The sequence below is a fragment of the Phocoena sinus genome, chromosome 11 (genome assembly GCF_008692025.1).
Source record: "Phocoena sinus isolate mPhoSin1 chromosome 11, mPhoSin1.pri, whole genome shotgun sequence".
NCBI lineage: Eukaryota > Metazoa > Chordata > Mammalia > Artiodactyla > Phocoenidae > Phocoena > Phocoena sinus.
In genome coordinates, this window is record NC_045773.1 from 53787889 (window position 1) to 53808122 (window position 20234).

The 20234-nt window shown below is 39.0% G+C and overlaps 1 protein-coding gene across 1 annotated transcript in view; it reads left to right on the forward strand.

Moving 5' to 3' along the window:
* GADL1 (glutamate decarboxylase like 1) overlaps positions 1-12989 on the forward strand; it is a 398137-nt gene extending 385148 nt beyond the window's left edge. The window contains exon 17 of the mRNA XM_032649105.1: positions 12816-12989. Coding sequence (XP_032504996.1) covers positions 12816-12989 — 174 coding nt within the window. The remainder of the gene's footprint in view (positions 1-12815) is intronic.
* The last annotated feature ends 7245 nt before the right edge of the window (positions 12990-20234 follow it).

Here is a 20234-nt window from a genome sequence, read left to right on the forward strand (position 1 = left end):
CATCAAACGGCCAAGATAATCAACAACTGTTTTACTTTTTAAAGAAAGAAAAAGTTTGCTTTGTTAATTTTTGTCTGATTTGGAAAAAACCTAGAACATAAATAGAAGATTAATATAGAAGCAGCATACATGAGGTGTAAGATTTAATTTCTAAAACTGCTAACTCACAACCTCTCAGAATTATTTAATACAGTTTAGATGCTTTGGGGAAAAAGAATAAATTACAAGTCATGTTTTCACAACACTTTCAAATGCTTGTGTCTCAAGAGATAATGAAATAGAGTAATAAAAGACCAGGTGTGAATGTAAGTTGATTAAAAGCCAATTCATTTTAAGAAATTAATAATACTAGTTCATATTATTGAGTGCCTAGCAGATGCCAACTCTATGCTTGTTTTTTTTAATAAATTTATTTATTTTATTTAGTTATTTTTGGCTGCATTGGGTCTTCGTAGCTGCGTGTGGGCTTTCTCTAGTTGCGGCAAGCAGGGGCTACTCTCATTGCAGTGTGCGGACTTCTCATTGCGATGGCTTCTCTTGTTGCAGAGCATGGGCTCTAGGCATGCAGGCTTCAGTACTCGTGGCATGCGGGCTCAATAGTTGTGGCTCGTGGGCTCTAGAGCCACAACTTGCAGGCTTACTTTCTTGGCAGCTTGTGGGATCTTCCCGGACCAGGGCTCAAACCCGTGTCCCCTGCACTGGCAGGCAGATTCTTAACCACTGTGCCACCAGGGAAGCCCCTATGCTTGGTGTTTTTATCTATATTATTTCATTTAGTCCACATGACAGTCCTACAAGGGATTATCAGTTTTTCATAAGAGAGGACTATGAGTCCCACAGGAGTCATAGTCCTAAGTCCAAAGTTCTTGTCCAGAGTCACAGAATTTCAGGAATTGGGTCCCTAGTCAGTAAACTAGTGTCTTGGTCCATTTATGGTTAGTCTAAACCATATAACTTAGCCTTTAAATTGGGACACTTATAACAGTGAAAAGGAGTGCTGTGATAATTACAGGTATAAGTTGAGTCTGTCCTGAGGACAGTGGATATTTGGCCACTCATATGTGCATAGAGCTAGTTTATTTAGTCATCAGGCAAAATAAGCATGGGGTGGGGTATAAGAATTGAATTGGGGCATATAAAAATACTAGCTAACTTTGAAAGATGGCTCCAAAATACAAAAGAAAAACTGCAAAATCACAGATAATGAACCTTATGTTAACTTATCAATCACAGCTCAACTGAAATCTTCTATAATTATGTGTGAATTCTATTTAATAAGTACGGTGATATTGTTACTGAATGCAAGTTCCTGTGCCCAACACACAGTGAGGCCAAACAACCAAAACGGCGGAGTTTGGAGCAGAGCAAAGGTTTATTGCAGGGCCATGCTAGGCGATGGGTGGGTCGTGCCGAAAAAACCCCAAACTCCCCAAAGGGTTTCAGCAAAGCACTTTTAAAGGCAAACTAGAGGGAGGGGGGGCATGGTTAGTTGCAAACTTCTTGGTGCCAGAATCCTTCATTCTTGCAGCTGTCCACATAGGTCATGATGCTCCTGTAAACCTCCAACAAAACACATGTTATTCTCTGTTCTGCAACTTTTTACCTTTATATGAATGGACTCTTAAAGGTCAGAGACTTGAGAATGGGCTATCCTGTATATTTCAGGCTATATGCAACATTCTTTTACAAAAGGTGCAGAGCCAGCATTACTAAGCACAGGCAACGGAGCACAAAGGTTAAAGCAAAAGGAACAGAACTAATATAAAGTCAGATTTGTTTTTCCCTATTACAGTATATATGATCTTTTTTTTTAATATATGTATTTATTTATTTATTTTTGGCTGCATTGGGTCTTCACTGCCGCGCACAAGCTTTCTCTAGTTGCGGCGAGTAGGGGCTACTCTTAATTGCGGTGCGCAGGCTTCTCATTGCCATGGCTTCTCTTGTTGCGGAGCACGGGCTCTAGGCACATGGGCTTCGGTAGTTGTGGCACATGGGCTTCAGTAGTTGTGGCTAGCGGGCTGTAGAGCTCAGGCTCAGTAGTTGTGGTGCACGGGCTTAGTTGCTTTGCAACATGTGGGATCTTTCTGGCCCAGGGATTGAACCCGTGTCCCCTGCATTAGCAGGCGGATTCCTAACCACTGCGCCACCAGGGAAGCCCCACTATATTTGATCTTATGTGCTGCAAAGCCCCCATACAGACCATACAGTTTCCATTAGTCTCCACCGCCCACCATGAAGAAAAGCTTCAAGTTCCACCATGTCCAAAATACCTTTATCCTTTGCATCTAAGAGTGGTCAACATGACCCTTCTCATTTTCAGGCATACAGAGAACTCAAGTGATTTGCTAAAGGACATGCAATGAGTGGTAGAACTAGAAGGAAACATTGCAATTCATGCTCCATTTCCTTTCTAGATTTTGTTCTCTAGACTCTTCTTTTTTTTCAGTTTTAATATTTTTTATTGAAGTATAGTTGATTTACAATGCTGTGTTAATTTCTGCTGTACAGCAAAGTGATTCAGTTATACATATGTATACATATATATATACACATTATTTTTTTATATATTCTTTTCCATTATGGTTTATCATAAAAGCTTATATCTGCTAACCCTAACCTCCCACTCCATCCCTCCTCCAACCCTCTCCCCATTGGCAACGACCAGTCTGTTCTCCATGTCCGTGATTCTGTTTCTGTTTCATAAATAGGTTCATTTGTGTCATATTTTAGATTCTACATATAAGTGGTATCATATGATATTTGTCTTTGTCTGACTTACTTCACTTATTATGATAATATCTAATTGCATCCATTGTTGCTGCAAATGGCATTATTTTGTTCTTTTTTTATGGCTGAGTAGTATTCCATTGTATATATGTACCACATCTTCTTTATGCATTCATCTGTCGGTGGCCACTTAGGTTGCTTCCACGTCCTTGCTATTGTGAATAGTGCTGCTATGAACATAGGGGTGCATGTATCTTTTTGAATTACAGTTTTATCTGGATATATGGCCAGTAGTAGGATTGCTGGATCAAATGGTAGCTCTATTTTTCGTTTTTTAAGGAACCTCCATACTGTTCTCCATAATGACTGTACCAATTTACATTCCCACCAACTGTGTAGGAGGGTTCCCTTTTCTCCACACCGTCTCCAGCATTTGTTATTTGTAGACTTTTTGATGATGGCCATTCTGACTGGTGTGAGGTGGTACCTCATTGTAGTTTTGATTTGTATTTCTAGATTCTTCTTGAGTAAGAATATTAATCTCCATCATGGACTGTCTGTTCACAGCATTACACACTTCACCCACAATATCACATTCCATATTTTATCAGTCTTAGGAAGAGATCTGTACTATTATTATTATCTCTTGCCTAGAGATAAGGAAACTGGGGCACTAGGAGCTGAAGATACTTGCATGATCTCACATGGCCCTCTCATGATCTACATGGCCCTCTCAGAATCTCTGTTGTTTTTAAGTTAATTAATTTATTCATTTCTTAATTTACACACACGTAAAGTTTACCTTTCAGGGTGCACAGTTCTGTGAGTTTTGACAAGTGCATAGCATTATCTCCTGGCAAGGCTTTACATTAGGTTCTGAGGGATATAAAGAAAAATAAGGTGAAGACCTAGCTTTGAACAGAGTTTATAGTCCAATGGTCATGTATCCACACTACAGTATCACAGTTTTCCTTCTTTGAGTCAGAAATGCTCTTAGAAATGTGGAAGTGCTTTAATGTTGTTCTGGCAGATACTGGTTTCTTCCTTGATGGGGATGGAAACTGCCTGTGTGATCAGCCATAAGCAAAATTTCTGCTGTTCAGGGCTGTGAGCTCAGAACAATTTTAGACAAAAGCAAACTGTGTTAGGAGGGCAAATGCCTATTCTATATAGAATGTCATGTTTGGGGCAAATTACTCTAAAGTGTTTGGAAATACAAGGGAACTGTTTCTGTATTGTGAGGTAGCAACTGTTTCTTTAGTATCGGGTGAGAGATTCCATTTACTACATTTTAAGGATGTAAAGCTAACCATTACCACAAAGAACTTTTTTTTAAGACTAAAAAATCACTTTCTCCTTTGGACTATATCATGTTTAGACCATAAGGAAATGTTTTCTTTCAATAGCTGTTCATTTAGCAACAACCTCCCTGTGTAACACAGAGGTTTCAAATGGGAGGATATATATTTAGCTGAATTCAAAACCCATTTCTATATGTTCTGAATTGCATGTGTAAAGGAAAAGCCAATTCTTTTTTTTCTTTGATGGGAAGTTTCATTGTTATAATAGTGTTCATTTTTCCTTAATTTATAATTTCACATATATCCAAACAGCAGAAATACGTTAAACCTGTGAAAATGAAAATATCTTTCTTTAAAAAATTTTATTGGAGTATAGTTGATTTACAATGTTGTGTTTTCAGGTGTACAGCAAATTGATTCAGTTATACATACAAATATATGTATACACACACACACACACACACCCCACACACACACACACACACATATATTCTTTTTCAGATTCTTTACCCATGTAGGTTATTACAGAATATTGAGTAGAGTTCTACAGTAATAGTTACAGTTGGTTATCTATTTTATATATAGTAGTGTGTGTATGTTAATCCCAAGCTCCTAATTTATCCCTCCCCTCCATAAATTTGTTTCCCCTTTGGTAACCATAAGTTTGTTTTTGATATTTATGAGTCTGTTTCTGTTTTGTAAATAAGTTCATTTGTATCATTTTTTTTTAGATTCTGCATGGAAGTGATATCATATGATATTTGTCTTTCTCTGTCTGACTTCAGTTAGTAAGATAATATCTGGGTCCATCCATGTTGCTACAAGTGGCAATATTTCATTCTTTTTTTGGCTGAGTCATATTCCATTGTATATATGTACCACATCTTCTTTATCCATTCCTCTGCTGATGGTCATTTAGGTTGCTTCCATGTTTTGACTATTGTAAGTAGTGCTGTTATGAACATAGGGATGCATGTATCTTTTTGAATTGGAATTTTCTCCAGATAAATGCCCAGGAGTGGGATTACTGTTCTCCATAGTGGTTGTACCAATTTACACTCTCACCAACAGTGTAGGAGGCTTCTCTTTTTCTCCACAACCTCTCCAGCATTTATTGTTAGTAGACTTTTGATGATGGCCATTCTGACTAGTGTGAGGTGATACCTCATTGTAGTTTTGATTTGCATTTCTCTGATAATTATTGATGTTGAGCATCTTTTCATATGCTTTTTTGGACATCTGTATGTCTTCTTTGGAGAAATGTCTATTTAGATCTTCTGACCATTTTTTGATTGGGTGGTTTGTTTTCTTGACATGGAACTGCATGAGGTGTTTTTATATTTTGGAAATTAATCCCTTGTAGGTCGCTTCATTTGAAAATATTTTCTTCCATTCTGTAGGATGTCTCTTCTCATGGTTTATGGTTTCCTTTGCTGTGCAAAAGTTTTTAAGTTTAATTAGGTCCCATTAGTTTGTTTTTATTTTCATTACTCTAGGAGGTGGATCAAAAAAGATATTGTTGTGATTTATGTCAAAGAGTGTTCTGCCTATGTTTTCCTCTAAGAGTTTTATAATGTCCAGCCTTACATTTAGGTCTTTGATCCATTTTGAGTTTATTTTTGTGTATTGTGGTAGAGAATGTTCTAATTTCATTATTTTACATGTAGCTGTCCAGTTTTCCCAGTACCACTTATTGAAGAGACTGTTTTTCTCCATTGTGTATTCTTGCCTTTTTTGTCATAAATTAGTTGATCATAGGTCTGTGGGTTTATTTCTGGTCTTTCTATCCTGTCCATTGAGCTATATTTCTGTTTTTGCACTACTACCATGCTGTTTTGATTAATGTAGCTTTGTAGTATAGTCTGAAGTCAGGGAGCCTGATTCCCCCAGCTCAGCTCTGTTTTTCTTTCTCAGGATTGCTTTGGCTATTTGGGGTCTTCTGTGTTTCCATACAAATTTTAAAATTTAGAAAAGTCAGTTCTTATGTACAGTCAGAAGAAATCAAGTTATCTGGTTCTTATGTACAGTTAGAAGAAATCAAGATAAAAATGTTCATTTAAGTTTTGGGAAGTTCTTATATGTTTGAGCTCTTTTCATGATCAGAAATTGATGGAATGCACTTATCCACTGGAGAGTATATCTTTTTTTAATTGAAGCCAAAAGGAAAATAAGAGATGAAAATCTGTGTTTAGACTGTGATCCAGTATCAGTGTTATGATGACCTTCCATTCACTGGCTCATGCAAGGACCATCATGATGCTTTAGTTATGGAGATAAATACCAGAGAAAGTAATGAACAAATAAAGGATTTACAGGCTTTCTCACATCTTATTTTCTATAACTGCAAAATTGGGCATCCAGGAATGCCTGGGGAATCTCTCCAGGGTAGCTTTTCTCTGATGATTGATTGGCCTTCAGCTTATATGCACTGGGAAAGCCCCGTTTGCTTCCTAGATTGTCACTGTGCTGGTCTGCACTTTTCTCAGAAGAAGGAAGGCCCCTGGAAAGCCCACTTAAGTTCTCTGACTGGTTTAGTCTTGCTCATTCTTCTCTTGGACTGGAATTCTTCCATTTAAATCCTGGCCGTTGCTGCTCTTCATGCCCTGAATTCTGGCCCTCACCTTGATCAGCATTGCATCTCTATCTGGGCTCAGCAAATCTGAGATGTCCCCAAACTATACAAAAAAAAAATGACTTAAATGGGGAAAGGAGTTACATACCTTGTTATAAGTCTCAGAAAGAGTCTTGTGTTGGGTGCCAGGTACCAAGTGTGGACATTTCCTGCCAACTCTTTTCATGAGCTAGATTTTAATATCCTACTCAGAAGAACCCACCTCAAGTTAACATGGAACATGGGGCTTATTTGGAACCCAGATTATTTGGGAAGACAATATAAAACAAGCTACTTGTTGTGATGGTTCAAGAAAATTGTTCTGGAAGAAATCCACTGTGGCAACCCTGCCCACCCATCTGTGGCTCTGGTTTCATGCTCTGCTGGAGAAGAAGAGACAGGAAGAACTTTTTCATTTCCTGGCCCAATTCAGAGTTTCTGAAAGAAGCCCAGTGAACCTAATATTCATGCACTTTTTCCTTCTAAGGGGTAGATTTTATATATCATAATGTATTTTTTTCCATTTTGACCAGGGAGTAGTACATTATGTCTAAAGCCAAATCTAGCTTATCACCTATTTATGTACAGCCTAGGAGCTACAAATGGGCTTAATATTTTTAAGAGGTTGAAAAATAATGAAAAGCAGTTAATATTTTGTGACATGTGAAAATCATATGATATTGAATATTAAATTTCATTGTTCCTAAATAAAGTCCCTGAATAGCCATGCTCATTTGTTTATATATTGTCTAGGGCTGCTTTCATGCTACAGTGGCATAGTTGAGTATTTGCAGCAGAGCTTGTATGACTTACAAAGCCTAAATTATTTACTGTCTGGCATTTTACAGAAAAAAAAAGCTTACCAAACTAGAGCTAGAGCAAATAACATTCAACATAGCAGCTGAATCAGCCCCCACTATATTGCTTTCTCAGTGTTTATTTGCTTAACCATGTATTGCAATGAGTAGCTTTGGTATGGCTATAAACTCTGTTCTGGGAAATACAAAAGGTGCCAAAGATGTATGAAGTTTAGTGTAAATATAAGGAAATTAAAAACTCTTTCAAGTGACTTTTATAGAGAGAAAAAATATTGTAGATAATTTTCTGCATTTGATACAACTAACTTTCCTTTAGGCAAAATAATCTTAGAAAAAGTTTTATTAATTACAATAAAACTCTAATTTATTCTTCAGTTTATTAGTCTGCCTGCCCACTCCATGCTCTCCCCACAAGATGTGCAAATTATTATGAGTTTAGCCTCCTACTCCTTAAAAAATCTTTGCTTCCTTAGAGATTACAGAATGAAGATTTAATTAAATTGAAATTGAGAAAACAGCTCTAAAATCTGGAGTTTGAAGAACATCAATTTAGGGGAGAATTTAGCAAAACACAAATCTTGCTGGGTTTATTAGAAGCTCTGAATGATTCTGCTATCTAGAGTCACAGTAGAAGTGTATGTAGTCTTTGCCCCTCATATTTACTTAAAAGGATCACTTCCTTTAATTATGGGCTTATCTTCTCAGTCATGCTGGGGGTTGTGCTGCCCCATATTTTGCAGGTGAAAATGTGACTATTTCACCCTTAGAGCATCTGATGGGAAAAGTTGTATAAAGATCCTAATGTCTAGGAGATTTTGAGACATTTATCATCTCTGAACTAGACTTCGAAGAAGTGATTTAGAGTTTTCATGATTGGGTTCATGGTTTCACTGAAGTGCCATTGGAAGCAGTTCCAAGACTTAACAAGTGGGACATGTTTAGGTAAACTATGGCACAGTGGTTTAGTGAAAAACAAAAACACGATTCAAAATGGTATGGAGATTATGCCAATATGCAGAAGTAAGTATGAAAAATAACACCAACATTCATAACTAAAATTATATACACCCCCAAGGAGACAAGGGAGTTAAAACAGAGCAGCAGTCCTCAAAATGTGATCTCCAGCACCCTGCAGATCCATGAACTGGGTGTCTGCCATAAGAAAAACATGGGAACCCGGAGTTACTGTTCAGAAGCTTTTATAACAACAGCAAGTTTACTGTTGATTAAAAAAAAAACACTAATTTAGCTTGTACTTATTATGTCTTCCTTTTACCTTTTCTTTTTAAAAATTTTTTTAAATTAATTTTATTGAAGTATAGTTGATTTACAGTGTTTTTTAAATTTCTGCTATACAGCAAAGTGACTCAGTTATACACACGCACACACACACACACACACACACACATATTCTTTTCCATTATGGTTTATCACAGGATATTGAATATAGTTCCTGTGCCATACAGTAGGACCTTGTTTTTATGTCTTTTTTATTTCATTTTAATTTAGTAATTAATTTTCATTTAGTTATTCACTTTTACTGTATTTCACAAAAGTATGTAATGGACTGGAAAAAAATAAACTTACAGAGAGTTTGAGAAACACTTTGTATATTGAAAAAAAATGTGTTGTTTAACATTAAATAAGTTACACATTTTTAAGAAGAAATGTCATTTTACAGACATGACGATTTTATTTTAATAAAAGGCTCTGGTGACACCTGGTCAGTTATCTGTTAACAAATTACTGTACTTGGCCAGAATGAGAGAGTTGTTTTTTTCTTTTCCTTGGGTTTAAGCAACTTTTAAATACCAAATGCTGTTTATGCAGCAGGGGTGTGGCAACAACATTCTGTTTAAATGGCTAAATCATTGCTGAAACATAATTTAAGGGGGGAAACAGCAACCCTACAGAAATGTGTCGATTAAGTTCCTGTGCAACCAAATAGAAATGTCAGGATCTTCCTCCACTTAAGATGCAGGGACCAGAGCACTGAGGCAGGAGAAAAGAATTTGATATACAATTTGGGGGAAAAACCAGCAGTAAAATAATTGAGAGCTGGAAAGCAATCTCACTCCTGCTAAATTGCTTTCCTCCTTGCATGCTCCCTTTAGGGGCGATATTCAGATATTTACATTTGGTTTGCACATATTTTCTTTCCCTTGTGAGTATTCCATCTTGTCGGATTAGGACTGTTTCTCTGCTGTGATCAGCAAAAGAGAATATCCTAGTTGCCAAGAATTGGATTATGCCTGAAGCTTTATAAATAGGAAGTGGGGTTTTTTTTGTTTTTTTTTTAATGTGCAAAGGTGACAAGCTGGCTAGTCACGAGAACATTCTGGTCCCTAAATTGCAAAAATGTGGATTCTTTTCAAATAAGCTTTAATTTGGGTTTATGAGATTCAGAGACATGAAAAGCACATTGCAAATGTTAAAGAGTTGGTAAAATATTAACAATAACAACAACCGCTACTACTACAGTTATAATTTGTGGCAGATTTAATGAATGATGTTGGTGTTGCTTACAGCTTGCTTTCCCCATGGAGTATTTAAACAAAGGAGGTTTTCCCCTCTTGGCCAGGAGTAATTAATTACCTCTAGGAATTAAGCTTATATTCATGGGTACGAAAATAAGATGTGTGTTGTACTGCCAAACCCTTACTTAGCTAGTTCTCTGAAACACACAGATGTTTAGTCATTTCTTTATAATTTTCTAAAGTCAGTGACAAAATTTAGCTTAGAAGTTTGGTTCTGATGCCAGGTGTTCTGCCCATGGAAGCAAATTTTTATGCCTTATAAAGAGCAAGAATTTAAAGATCAAAAATATCTTTATATTAACACATCTGAGTGCCTCTTAGTTTTATCTTTCTTGCTCACATTAGGAGATGTTTTTGGTTTGCTAACAAGAAATGCAAACCTGACATTCATTTTGATAAGCGCCTCCTGTGAGCCACATTAGGAGCTGGAATCAAAATTCTGCTCTCCAAAGGTAAGGCATAAATTATCATTTGGGAAAGAAAAATAGAGGAAAAATAAATAGGAATAGATAATGCAAGTTAGGTTTGAGCCAAGAACATGCCTGTTTTAAATTTAAAATTTGCTATAAGCCAGAGCAGATTAAACCCTGGTTACTACCTAGAGGAAGATGGAGATAAATACAAAGGGAATTTTTGTTTTAAAAAAAGTCTACAGAACCACAAGCTGTAAGCTTTAAAATTGATAGTCTGTGACTCTCCTGGGCAGACATTTGCCCCACATGGACCAGATCTTCCTGGCATTGATTAGCATGGGCACTGTGGGCCATGCCTTCTCATACCTACTCTCACACCTACAGGTTACATGCAAGAGCCCACTCGCTCTTGGAATTAAAAATAAATGTACCTTTGTCATGAGCCTAAGTCAGCCCACAGTTCTGCATTGTCCTGTGACTAGGAGGATTTTAAGAGCAGTAAATGACAAATGGGGGGTTAGAAGTTTAAATTACATGTGATTGTGCACACACATACACCCACACATGCACATACATACACAACACACATGTACACACACAAATGCACATACATACACATGCATGCATACACACATGCACATACACATGCATTCATACCCACATACGCGCTAGAAGCCCACCTACCTAAGGGGATGAGGATTGATCAACTTAAAGCAAATAATCCTAGAAAAATAGGTGATGCATACGTAACTTAAATATTTTAACTTAAAACACATCTATGTGCATTTTAATTTCCCCATCTTTTTTTTTTTTTTTTTTTTTTTTTTTGCGGTACGCGGGCCTCTCACTGCTGTGGCTTCTCCCGCTGCGGAGCACAGGCTCCGGACGCGCAGGGCCAGCGGCCATGGCTCACGGGCCCAGCCGCTCCGCGCCATGTGGGATCTTCCCAGACCGGGGCATGAACCCTTGTCCCCTGCATCGGCAGGCCGACTCCCAACCACTGTGCCACCAGGGAAGCCCTATGTTCCTTTTACTGTGAGAGACGTCCAGTCCTTTGCTAGAATGACAGTGTGACTGTGCTGAGTAAGTCTTCGTTTTTGCTGTTGTAAGCACAGTAATAGTTCATGTTGTACAAGATTTAAGTTCTAAAATGAGCACATGATGAAAAAAGTATTTAGCTAAAATGACCCTTGGACATCGCTTAAGAAGGCTGTGGTTGAGTCCAACATATATCTCCAGAGGTCTGAAGCATTGATCCTCCCATAAGCTTGGAATAGATCATTTTGTTGAGAGCTGGGTGAAGTACTTTGGCTTGTGTTTAGGGAAGTATCTGACAAATCATAGAAGTGTTTCAAACCAGAGTGGTGTGGGGTGGTCACACTCTGAGAAGGGCTCCCAGGAACCAAGATTTATGCCCCTCATCTAAGGCATCTTATACCACGTTGTGCCTGGTTTTATTTAAGTATGCGTTTCTCCCTTCTGGACTAGCTACGTCTCCTCTTCCTGACAGGAGAGGACAAACACTCATTCTCTTCTCTTTGCCCATATTCACTGAGGATATGCTCAGCAACTGTGAAAGAGTTAAAATGAAAATGGAAGTGGAAAATTAGAAAAATGTGTGCACTTGGACTCTCAGGGCCCATTCTTCCCGTGTTCACCAGAAATCCTTAAAATATGGACTTACTAATTTTATTACCAACTGTACGCCTCTTAATAAGTGACACAGTGGTTATATTTCCTGTTAATAAACCAGTATGTTCTATTAATAAACTAATAAACTGATAGTCTGCAAAATATAACTGCACATAGTACCTGTTTTAGTGTTTTCTTTGGTAGACTGTCAAGGCATGGCTGTTATTTTGTGTGCTTTTTATCCATTTCTGACTAATCTTCTTTATTCGAATTGCCTGAACTGGAGTATTTTTTAGTTCCAACAAATTTGGGAACGTAACACTTGACACTTTTGAGACTGTGACCCCTGAGAACAAACACCTGGTTTGATTTTAATGTGGCATCACTGCATCGTGATTTAAGTTTCTGAGCATGGGCTTGGGTGAGACTGCCTGCTTTTAAATCTCAACTCTCCCACTTACCAAATGCAGGACCTCAGGCTATTTATCTAATCTCTTTGCACCTCAGTTTCCTCATCTGGAAAGGGTATATTAATAATATCTCCCTTGTGGAGTTATTGTGAAGATTAAGTGAATTCATCTATCTAAGGCGCTTGAATCAGTACTTATATGCCATAAGTTCTCAGCAGGTTATTATTATTAATGTCAACTTTGTGTGTGTGAGAATGGCATCCACACCAGTGGCTGCCCTGTGAGTAGCCAATGACTGGGTACAATGCAATCATGATGCCTCAGTGTTCTGGTCTTTCACCGCCTCCCTCCTCTCCCATGCAGGTGGCCCCGGCCATTAAGGAGCGGATGATGAAGAAGGGGAGCCTCATGCTGGGCTACCAGCCCCACCGGGGGAAGGTCAACTTCTTCCGGCAGGTGCTGATCAGCCCTCAAGTCAGACGGGAGGACATGGACTTCCTCCTGGATGAGATAGACCTTCTGGGTAGGGACATGTAGCTATGGCTTTTGATCCCCCAGAGGCACAGGTCCTGCCCTGGAGGGTTACAGATCCAGGGCATCTGGGGCCACATAGGAGATTGCAGCCCTTCTGGTGAGAAATAGGAAACATGCCACATCCTTGCCCAGCAAAACCAAAATGCTAAGCAAGTAGTGTTAAGGACTATTTAGCTGCCTGGGTGCTACTGCTGCAATAAAGGATTTTCTCACGGATCATCCCTGGGGCAGAGCCTGGGAGAGAGTTTAGTGAGTACTACGTGGGCTCTGGATTCTAAGCTTTCATTTCTCTTGAAAGAACATCGAAATTAGCGGGTTAAAGCAGTGGTTCTCACAGTGTGATCCCTACACCAGCAGCACCTGGAAACATGTTAGAAATGCAGGTGCTCAGCCCCGCGCCAGACCTACTGAATCGGAAACTCGGGGGGTGGTCTGGGTATTCTGAATTTTAAGGAGCCTTCCACATGATTCTGAGGCAAGGTAAAATCTGAGAACCAGTAGTTTAGCACAACTTTGAATTGACTGAATAAGCACTCTTATGTGTTGCCAGCAAAAGGATATCTAATATTTCAGTGGTTCCTGAGTCGGTCTCTGAAAATGCAGCTGTGGCATCTGTAGCACAAATGTTTAGGGTCATCAGAAGTATATCAAAAGTGTTTTTTAAAAGAGAAACTATATAAGATGTTTACTTTATAAAAAGTATCTTTTATGCAGACTAAATGTTTATTCTCAAAAGTTAAAATTAGCCATAATCTATTATAAATTATTTAAATTAGAGATAAGGATAAAAGACAAACACTTCGTAGTGTAGTCCTTTTAATCAAAGCAATAGTCCTAATTCACTTCCCAGAATCTTTCGTGTCATTAATTGGGAGTAGACGTTAGGCATATATGTCTCTAATTAGGTACCTCTCTAAGCTTGAGGGGCCCTTTTTTTATCTTGTTCTCTGCTTGTAGGAAAGAACCAGAATGAAGTCCAGGGTTATACAACACTCCCTTTCGCAAGCTTTGAAATGTCAGTGTAGACTATTAAGTGATTTATATTGGGCAGAGAATCTGAGAATTAGAGGTCTTTCAGGGCAGACACCTCCTCCATTTTTCCTGGGAATGGATAATTGTAATTCTATCTAATCCTGGTCCTAGATTTCTAGCAGAATTTTCTTTGACTAAGAAATAAACAGAATTCAGAGGTGTGGGTGCAGAGTTCAACAAAGTATAATTATGAATCTAAGTAGAGCTGTGATTTGGAAGGCACATGACTGAAGATTGTTCAAGTATTAGACGTAGCATATTCAATAACCATTTTGTATGCCTTCCCTAACTTACTTAAATTGTGAAGACTTAAAAAGCAGATGTGTACTATTTGCTTTTATTCCATATTCTCATTTTAGGGTGTGTCATTTCTCAATATCTCCATCAGTCAAAGAATATTTTAATCTTTCTCTGAATTACTTCAGTCTCTGGTGATAGGTATTTGTGTGTGTGTTTGCATTTCTTGTTGCCTTTTTGTTTTAACGTCTTCCTAAAATGTTCTGAAATTGATGTTTGCAATAATTTGGGTTTAATGAAATAAAAAGCAACGTGAGCACACCGTGTTTGGCTTTTCTCTTCCTGTCACCCCCCTTTACTGGATTGTACCAGTACATTTTATTTATTTATTTTGTAAGTAACACAGTCATTTTATTTTTTTTTTATATTTTTAAGTGTTAAAATCTTTTTTTAAATTTTTATTTTATATTGGAGTAGAGTTGATTTACAATGTTGTGTTTGTTGTCAGTGTACAGCAGCTTGATTCAGTCATACATATACGTATATCTTTTCTTTCCCATATAGGTTATTACAGTGTTGAGTAGAGTTCCCTGTGCTATACAGCAGGTCCTTGTTGATTATCTATTTTATATATGTTAATGTGTACATGTTAATCTCAACCTCCTAACTTATCCCTTCTACTACATTTCCCCTTTGTTAACCTTAAGTTTGTTTTCTAAGTCTGTGAGTCTTTGTTTTGTAAATTAGTTCATTGGTACCAATACATTTTAGAAGTAATTTGGGCTCTGTTGGCATTTTAGTTAAATAATTGAGACAGTAGGTTGGAAGTGGTCTGTTTTTTAGTTAACACCTGGAATAAGGTGGAAAAAACAGTTAATAGCCAAGTATGGATTTGCCTCTTGTTCAGTCTTTCTTTATCTACAAGGCAGGTCATGGGAGACTCAATAGCCTGAGCTCAGCTTCTGTTGGGCCCTTTTTTGAAAGATGACAGTTCCTTGCTCAGTGGCAAAAAAAACCCGACTGCTACCAGTACTTTGAACATCCCACTCCTTTCTCCTTAAAATGTTCAGATATACCACCCCCAATCAGGTACTTGACTGAATGGTCAAGAAAAATTTTTTGATAAAAGGTTAATTGTAATTCATTCACCCTTTAAATGTATTGCTAATGGGCCTACTATGTTCCAGACTGTTATCTAGGATGTAGGGAATACCCAGTGACTGAAATAGACAAAATCTCTGCTCCTGTGAAGCTTTCTATATCCTTGGGGCTGACAATCAAGTCACTATGTAACAAGTCAGGTGGCGATGTGTATTTTGAAGACAGAGAGTAAAGGGATGGAATATGGTAGCTGTGAGGGTGGACTTGGCTGTCGGAGAGAAGTTGGTTAGGCAGGCCCTCGCTGACAGGGGAACCTCTGCATGGAGGTCAAGGAAGTGGAGAGAGAGCCCTGTGGGTATCTGGGGAAAGGGCGTACCAGGAGGAGGGCTTGGTAAGCTAAAGGCTGAGGAGCTGCACTTGTGATCCATCCAGGGACCAACGTGGAGGTAAGTGTGGCTGGAGTGGAGGGACTGATGGGGGTGAGTGGTAGTCAGGATAGGGTGATGGAATCAGGGACGTATCTGGGAGTCAGGACACTGGACCATGTAGATGGAGGCTTAGATGGAAACACACTGGAGCATCTGAACAGGGTATTGACATGATTCAGCTTATATTTTCGGAGGATCACTCTGATTGCTGTTTGGAGAATAGGGCGTGCATGGGCAAGGGTGGAGATCAAATGGGGGCAATTGCAATAGCGCAAACAAGAGACTGTGGTGGTTTATGCTAGAGGTGTAGTGAAGGAAGCGGTGAAAACGGGTCTGATCCCAGAGGCACTGAAAGGTGGAATCTTGGCTAATGGAGTAGAGTATTTAAAAAGAAATGAGAAATGAAGGATAGTTTCATTTACCTTTGGCTTGGGCAACCATAAGAAAGGAATTGCCATTACTGGGGTAAGGGCTGCAGGAAGAGTAGCTTTACCTGGTTTTGGTCTTGTAAAATGTGAGCTGTAAGTCAGCCAACCAGATATGATACAAGAAATCAGTTACGAGTCTCAACTTCCAGGGGGCCATTAGACTGAACCAATGAAGCATTGGACACCCAGACCATTAAAGTAAATGCCCCTGGGACAGGGGGAGTATGTGGAGTGCTATAGCCAAAAAGAGAAAGATAATATAGGTTTCCTGTTTCTTTAACCTGTTAGTCCTGCAGGTGCAGTGTTTCTCATGGCAAACTCTACAAGTTTGAGCCTCCTCTAATGCAGAAAACCAAGGATGATGGTGACAATAGCTAACATTTACTGAGTCCATACGACATGCCAAGGACTGTGCCAGCTAGTACATTTACATGGTCTTACACACACCTTACGAAACTCGATCAAGGTGAGAGTTTTATTATCCTCATTTTACAATCAAGGAACCTGGTACACAAATAGTGTAAGAAAATTCTCCAAGATTATCAGACTACTGAGTGGTAGACCCCAGGGTCAAATCTAAATCCACCTCACCCCAGAACCCAGGCTCTAAACTTCTTCGCTTTGCTAGTGTAGATGTATAGAGAGAAAAGGGTCATCTTGAACTAATCCTAGCAATCTGTGTCTGACATCCCACAGTTACTTGGCAAACAGAAACATCAAGAACTAGGTTGGTCTAAGAGGACAATAATTTTACTGTCATGGCCCCTTTCTCAAACCAGAGGATAGGAATTTTCTTGTCTGCTTTTTGCCATTGAAGTTGGAGGGCAATAGCCTAGAGGGCATTTTGATTTGAAATAGTGAGAAATTTTAATAGGGACCCCAGTGGAGGTGAGAATAAATATTTTCTTAGTATTTGGCCACTGCTTTCTTAGACCTCTGTGAGCTCCATGCTGACATGGGCAAATGCTTACTTGACAACTCCACTCAGGTCCCACTCAAACTCAGCGTGCCCAAAATGGACTCAGGATTTTCTACACCCCTGTTCAAACAAGTTCCTTTGTCCATGCTTCCATCTCAGCGAATGACATCATTATCTAGTTCAGCAAACCAGAATTTATAATTGATGCTTAATATCTCTGTCTCCATCTCTCCCCCAGTGTCCAACCTACGAGCAGACCTTGTTGGATTTACCTCCAAAACATGTCTCCAATCCATCCATTTATCCCAGCTCCATTGTCATGTCCAAATTCCAAACTCCTTTCATCTCTCCTCTGGACTATAGCTATAGCCTTCTTACTGCATCCACACATTGATTCTGGGCTTTGTCCCATCTGCTCACCAAACTGCAACCATATTAAAACACAAACTGATCCTATCTCTCACTTTCTGTTTTACAAGCTCTGCAGAAGATCTTCAGAAAAGCTGTTGGTCACGCAAAGCTAATTAAAACTTTATTAGCCCTACTGAGTATGGAGCAACACTGCCTTGAAAGAATTTCAGTGGGGTCTCAGAAGGGGGAGTTGAAGAAGCCTATTTACAGGCTTCAGGTGTGTGCTCAGGTGGCTTAAATAGTGGGTCTTTTAAGGCAAACTGGTTGGGACACAGTCCACCATGTAATGGTGTAGGGTTGGTGGGCACAGCAAGGGGAGTGTCTTGGCACAAGTCTCCATAAATAAATTGTGTGATAAGTGAGCTGTTTCTACAGCTGAGCCCTCTTTTGTCCTGATGGGAGAGATGACTCAAGTGTTTCTCTGGATAAGCTGGTTGGCAGGAATTTCCTAAAGCAAACAGTAAAGTTACTCACTGATTTACAACATGAAGTTTCTGAGCGAAAATGTCCTGAAACAAAATTAAATCATGTTGGCGTAGGTGATCGCGGCCCTGATAGTTACGCTATACGAAAGCAGGTGATTTTAATTCCCAGGATAAAGATCAAATTCTGGAAGTGGCTGCCAAGGCACTGTGTCCTTCCAGCCCCATACAGGTTGTGTTGTGCTGTCACCCACCTCATGGGAGCTGGAAGTTGGGCTTTTTTCAGATCCCACCCCTCCTTTTTACCCCAGCTGTCAAAACCTGTGGATGTAGTCCTGCCTCTTCCTACAATGCTGTTTCCCCCTCCACCTAGCTAAACTTCTGCGTACAGTTCTGGTCCCAGCTTGATTCTTTGTTTCTTAGGGATGTTCTCTGCCTGCCTTCCAGCCACCCAAAAGGGAATCTGTCCCAGTATAAGCTCTCTATAATTTTCTTAAAATATTCGTATCACTATTTGTAATAATATATCTCTATGCATTTAAAAATTAGACTATAATATCCATAGGGGGCTTAGCACATAGTAATTAATAAATAATCGTGGCTGTGAGGAAGGTTGGCAAGTAGGTGCATTTAGTTTGCCTTTGGAGATGATAACTTCTTTATTTAGGGAACACCTGGATGCGTAAATGTAAAATAACTAACTCATGTCTTAGAAAAAGCTTTTAAATCACCTTTAATCTTTTTTTTTAATTTTTAAATTTTATTTATTTTCTAATACAGCAGGTTCTTATTAGTCATCAATTTTATACACATCAGTGTGTACATGTCAGTCCCAATTGCCCAATTCATCACACCACCACCACCACCCCGCCGCTTTCCCCCTTTGGTGTCCATACGTTTGTTCTCTACATCTGTGTCTCTATTTCTGCCCTGTAAACCGGTTCATCTGTACCATTTTTCTAGGTTCCACATATATGCGTTAATATACGATATTTGTTTTTCTCTTTCTGACTTATTCACTCTGTATGACAGTCTCTAGATCCATCCACGTCTCTACAGATGACCCAATTTCGTTCCTTTTTATGGCTGAGTAATATTCCATTGTATATATCTACCACATCTTCTTTATCCATTCGTCTGTCAATGGGCATTTAGGTTGCTTCCATGACCTGGGTATTGTAAATAGTGCTGCAGTGAACACTGGGGTGCATGCGTCTTTTTGAATTATGTTTTTCTCTTGGTATACAGTAGTGGGATTGCTGGATCGTATGGTAATTCTATTTTTAGTTTTTTAAGGAACCTCCATACTGTTCTCCACAGTGGCTGTATCAGTTTACATTCCCACCAACAGAAGTCACCTTTAATCTTAAAACACATGCTACAAACTGAAATGTCAAGTGTTCTGGTTAGTATATGCATCCCTGCAGGAAAAGAGAAGAGTTTCCCCCTAAAAATGAATTTAGATTGACTTATCTGAGAAAACTTTTCTTCTTGGGAGTAGCATGATTTTGATTTCTAAATATTTTCTCACAAGAGAATGTCAGGCTAAAGCCATATTCATTTTAAGAATCACAAATTATAGGTCGGTTAACATTTTATGAACACTGCCTAGGACCCACTCATATTTGACATATTCTGCAATTCTGACTGATAGCTGATAACAATGTAGAATACAAATAGCCACAAAATGTAACCCAAGTGAATAGTGAGTCCTAAACAATTTTTTTCTGTTATTTGAAGGCTCTTCTACGGGCAGGTTATGTTCTGGTGCAGACCAAGGGATGAGAAGGTTGTTACACCATAGTGGAAACACAGCTGTTCTCTCTGCAGGGGGAGGCCTTTCTGTGGTGGGCTGGGTGGGGCACTGGGTGAGCATCGATGCTGGAGGAACTTCATTGACTCCTCGCCTCCCTGCCCTTGGAAGAGGGCCCTACTGTCACATTGGAGAACCTGTGCTAAACCTAAAAATGTGTCTTCCAATCCTACTTAAGTCAACATGTGAGTTGAATTTTTAGTTGAATGATTATTAGGTTGTGCCATGTTTTTCTAAGGCCTCTCACATTTGGGTCTCCAGAGAGGAATTTTCTAGAGGATAAATTTTGGTATTTCTCACATCCTTGGGGCAGAACCACACACCTCAATCTGCATGGCTTCTGGGGAGGTCTTATATTCATATTAGAGGGATTTGCTGGTTTGCCAGGCAGGAGCACACACATTCCTTCGAATCTGGTGTGCAAAATGATAAGGATCTGTTTGAGATTCTCCACTTC